The sequence below is a fragment of the Epinephelus moara genome, unplaced genomic scaffold (assembly GCF_006386435.1).
Source record: "Epinephelus moara isolate mb unplaced genomic scaffold, YSFRI_EMoa_1.0 scaffold3714, whole genome shotgun sequence".
Taxonomy (NCBI): Eukaryota; Metazoa; Chordata; class Actinopteri; order Perciformes; family Serranidae; genus Epinephelus; species Epinephelus moara.
The window spans coordinates 4264-9293 of NW_026081443.1; the positions used below are offsets into that span (position 1 = coordinate 4264).

A 5030-nucleotide genomic window follows, 5' to 3' on the forward strand; every position below is an offset into this window, starting at 1 on the left:
TTGAGTTACAGGATAATTCATTCTCCCTAGTTTACAACTACAGTTTGCAAGCGTACATTTTAAGATTTCCTAACAACACGTGAAGGCAACGTTTGTTTTGTAACTGAAATAACTACATTCAAACGTCCAGGTACACCTCAAAGCGATTAAAAACGCCATATCTTTAGTCAAAAGTGAGCTGTGTATCTGTTATAACTCATAATTAATGGAAGTCCGCGTTTATTTGCCATATTTTACTGTTTTTCATCCATTAACTACATTTCCCATGAAGCTTTGCGGTATCACATGACGCTCAGATGGCCTCACATGACAGATAATCAACAACTACCAGCCGTGCCTGAAACACAAGTTATAACCGGCAACAGATTTCTCCCCAAACCCAGCCTGATTGATGCTCTCGACGCACAGAAGGAGAAGCGCTCTTACAGGTAGGATGGAGCTGATATTTGTCATTATTTTACTAGTTTTAGACGGTGTTTTTTAAATTTTCTCTTCATATATAAATGACTGTAAGCCTAATAAATGTCTTAATTGTTGCATACTGTGTATCAGTTAGGTGCACGATGCAGTACTTGTAAAAAAAAATATGTGGCTTTTAAGAGCAAGATAGTGTGTCACATGAAAGAATACCACTGGACAAACTGTATTTTTTTTATTTAATTAAATTTTATTTGATTTAATTTGTATTGATTTAATTTAATTTAATTTTGTGTCATTTTACTTTATTTTATGCTTTTTTCCTCACTCAGATAGTCTTGTCAGTCATGGCGGCCTCTGCTGATGAAAAGCTGACAGGACTAGTTGCAGCCGTGTTTACTCCACTGACCACAGAAGGGTAAGCAGCTTTTATAAACCACTTCCCTTTGTCTGCTTGTTTTTTCCCATGAATCCAGCTCTGAGTGATGTATTTGGTGTGTGAGAAAGTACAGAAAGTTGAGAGAGAAATCAGTGTGGACATATTTGAAAACTGTGGCACACTCCCCTGGACTGAGCACTATGGTTGGTATTCTTTTTGCAAAATGTGTAGGTCTATATTTTTCATGTTTTCCCAAAACAGTGAAGTCAACCTCACACAGATTGGACCTTATGTTGACTACTTGAAAGAGAAGCAAGGCGTTAAAGGTATATTTGGTAAGTTTACAAGTGGATTCTTCTTTTGATATTTGTCATTGTCTGCGTTCCCATCTGAATCCACCCCTGATTGTGCTTCTCCACCTTGTTGGTTTGTTGACATGTTAATGTGTTTCTACTGTTAACCATCTCCTTCTGGGCAAAAAAAGGTGCAGGGTTGGGTCAAACTAACTTAAAATGTCGTCAGGCAGCATTGATAACATACTTGAATATGAAACCTCAGTCAGTTAGTTGTTAGTCTTGGAGTGCTTATACTCTTACAGTAAAACTGCATTAAAATAAAATTTTCTGTCCAGTAATTTCACAAAACTTTGAAAAAGAAAGATGAGCGCTCTTCTGCAGGCTGAAGGCATCAGTGTCATTTTTTTTCAAGACCATGATAGTTAACATTTTTACTGCACTTGTCTCTATATTAAAATGCAATTCTTCCACCTGTAACTGTAACAAAACTACCAATTATTTTATTAATAATAATTCATTAACTTGTAGACATACAATCCACACTAAATGTAACGCATCAGCACTCAACTCAGGGGAGCTGTCCGTCAAACCTGTTGCTTCATAGTGTGTGAATCACATAATGATTTTGACAACAACTTCAGTGTCGTTATTTCAAAGGAACATGCAATTTTTATTTTACATTTTTGCTGCACTTGTCTCTCCGTTAAAATGCAATTCTACCACCTGAAACTATAACACAACTACCAATTATTTTTTTAATAATAATTTTAATTATTTTTAGCCACATAATCCATATTAAATGTAATGTTATGACACCCAACTCCCTGGAATTGTCCGTTAAACCTATTTCTTCATAGTGTGTGATTCACATAATGATTTCGACATCAACTTCGGTGTCGTTATCTCAAAGGAACATACTCATTTTTAAAAAAAATTGTGCAATTGTTCCTACAGAAAAAGAGAGGTCTACCTTCATTTCTACCATTGTTTTAAAAAGAATATAATTTGAAAAACAATTATTAGAAATACATTAGCAGAGTCTGTACCCAGTGAAGTGAACTGAAACAATTAATTGTCAGCTTTCTGTTTAGTGACAAATCAATTAAAATCATAAAGCACCGCACACTGAACTGAATTTCTGTGATTTTTATTGAGAGCCAACAACGCGTTTCACCCGTGGCTTCTTTAGGTTTGCTCGACAGAATCACATGAGCACTCACAGGTGTGCTAAATACACATGGGTCACATGACTTATTATCACAGATAGTTTTCATTATTTTTTTTCTTTCACATTCTTCAAAAACATTTTTCAAAAGATGATTTACAATTCATCCAAAAAGCAGAATACATTTACACACATGACACAGATAAAAAAAATAAACAAAATTCATAAGGGGCCCTTGTGGATCCCTATGAATCCAAATTACCTGTGGAGGGAGATATACCTTAATATTTACATCACAGAAAAGGACTCAAATCCTCTGTTTCATCAAGTCCATGTGGCTCAAGTATATTCAATTCATGGATCCAAAATGCTCCCCTTCTTAAAAGTTGGTTGATCAAATTACCCCCCTGTGGATTGGGTAAGACCCATGTTTTTTCTCCCTGTAGTGTCTAGCAATGGCATAATCCATGTTCCCCTTTCTAATGGCAGCATTATGCCCAGCACCAAAAACAAAAAAATAAAACTGAAAAACGGAACCATAATGTCTCTTTCCAGAAATCATGACCCGGTTACTCAAAATAATCCACAGACCTTGTTGTGAGCAGTTTCATGTAGGAACTATTTTCTTTCAACTAAACTACACCCACCAACTGGATCACTGTGCAGAACAAGTGTGCATCTACTGCTAGCTCGCTTAGCATTACTCAATTAGCTAACGTTACAGCTCAGCCGAATAGGACACTATTAATGTTTACATCTCACGCTGTCATGAGCACAAGCCTCTCGTACATGAGTAGATGCACACTTCCTTCTGCGTGGTGATGCAGTTGGTGGGTGTAGTTTGGTAGAGAGAAAATAGTTCCTCCATAAAACTGCTCACAACAAGGTCTGTGGATTATCTTGAGTAACCAGGTCATGACTTCTGGAAAGAGACATTGCTGTTGAGTTTTTAAATTTCTTATTTAATTTCATTTATGTATTTGCTTTTTTGGCGTTTGAGCCAAGTGTCATCTAGTTTCATTATATTGGTGAGAAGGCTCTCTACAGCTGATATCTCCAACACAAACTCACACCAAAACAATCGAGATTGATATAGCACTAATATGTTTGTTTATTTCTATTTAGGGGTGAACATGTCCCTTTATCGCTCTGTTTCCATAGATGTGTCTCTCTGAGCTCCTTGTGTGACCTCACCCGGAAAAGAATGTTTGTGCTGATCTTTGTGCCTCATCATGTTTTGATGTATTTTCTCATCTGGCTGTCCTTGTCTGCATTACGGCTCATTACCCATGAAATTGTTTTGTCCTGACACATATTGTACACTAAGGTGTTGTTTCATCATTTCATCATTTTATGTGTAAAGCAATGCAATTAGACGTCTTGTGCTTTGTTCTATTTCCTTTGTTCTTTGTGGATATTGTATGACATACTGCATTTTGTGATGTTGGAAACAGCATGTAGATAAGACATGACTTGGGTTTCTTACAGTGAATGGCACCACTGGAGAGGGCGTGTCTCTTAGTGTTGAGGAGAGGAAGATCCTGGCTGCAGAGTGGTGTCAGAAAGCCAAGGGGAAGTAAGTCATCACACAGCCAAACAGTTTTGAGCTAATGCAGCAGAAAGAAAGTTGACAGTTTTTGAAATTATGTGCATGTGTGTGCATGTCTCCACAGAATCGATCATGTGATTGTGCATGTCGGCTGCATGAGTCTTAAAGATTCCCAAGAACTGGTGAGTTGCTGCTTTTGTGTTGCCTGCAGTGATGTGAACAGGCTTAGCTTAGTTGTTAGTTATTTGTAAAGCACATTTCAGCAACAAGACAATTCAAAGTGCTCAACATGTCTTTAAGTTTAGCACAAATGTCCACTTGGACTCAAGGTCATGGTCACTTCGACCTTGCCCTCTCATTCTTGTGAACTCGATATCTCATGAAGGCCTTGAGGAAGTTTCCTTAACTTTGGTACAAACTTGTACTTGGACTCAAGAATACTGATTATTATTTATTAGTCGAAGGTCAAGGTCACTGTGACCTCACAAAACATGTTTTGAGCCATTTTGACCGTCATGTACAGCGCCTTTTAAACTAGCTGTCAACTTGAATGAGAAAAAAACAACAAAGTTGTTTATGTACATGTTCAGAGCTGATAAATGTGTTTTTAGATGAATATTTTTTCAGCAATAGGAACTAAATCATAGATCACAACACTACAGTAACACTACACTGTATAAACTACAATGTTTAATTCATCCACTACAGTAGTAAGTGCCTTAGTTTTCATTGTTCTCCCTCTGGATGTTCATGTTTCCTCCAGGCTCGCCATGCAGCACAGATCGGGGCTGATGCAATAGCAGTCATTTCCCCCTCCTTCTTCAAGCCCAGCTCTGCAGGTATACAATTCTTTTAGTGGTAAAAGCATTTATTTCCCCATTTTCAAATGCGTAATCATCAAACGCCAATTCTCACTTTTCATTCATGTGTCAATACTGTACTGATGAAGCTCAGTTGCAAAGTACAACCAAAACAAAATGACTTATTTCCATGATGTAAATTGTCCACATTTCTTTCTCCCTCTCTCTCATCTTGCTTCAGATGTCTTGAGGTCGTACCTTAAGGAAGTGGCTTCAGTTGCCCCAACTCTGCCCTTCTATTATTATCATCTTCCAGCTCTCACTGGTGTTAATGGTTAGTGCCATTGCTGATTGATTTTGCGGCCACTTAACTGACGGCATATTGAATCCGAAATGGTCTTTTTTTTCTCTTCAGTGCCAGTAA

General features: G+C 37.5%; 1 protein-coding gene across 1 annotated transcript; it reads left to right on the forward strand.

The window, feature by feature from the left end:
* Positions 1-282: 282 nt before the first annotated feature.
* Positions 283-5003, forward strand: LOC126387340 (N-acetylneuraminate lyase-like). Its single transcript, XM_050039876.1, has 7 exons — positions 283-428; positions 750-835; positions 1058-1131; positions 3746-3833; positions 3931-3988; positions 4570-4645; positions 4848-5003. Exons 2-7 carry the CDS (start codon positions 765-767, stop codon positions 4943-4945), a joined length of 465 nt encoding a protein of 154 aa, XP_049895833.1. The 5' UTR covers positions 283-428; positions 750-764; the 3' UTR covers positions 4946-5003.
* Positions 5004-5030: the final 27 nt, after the last annotated feature.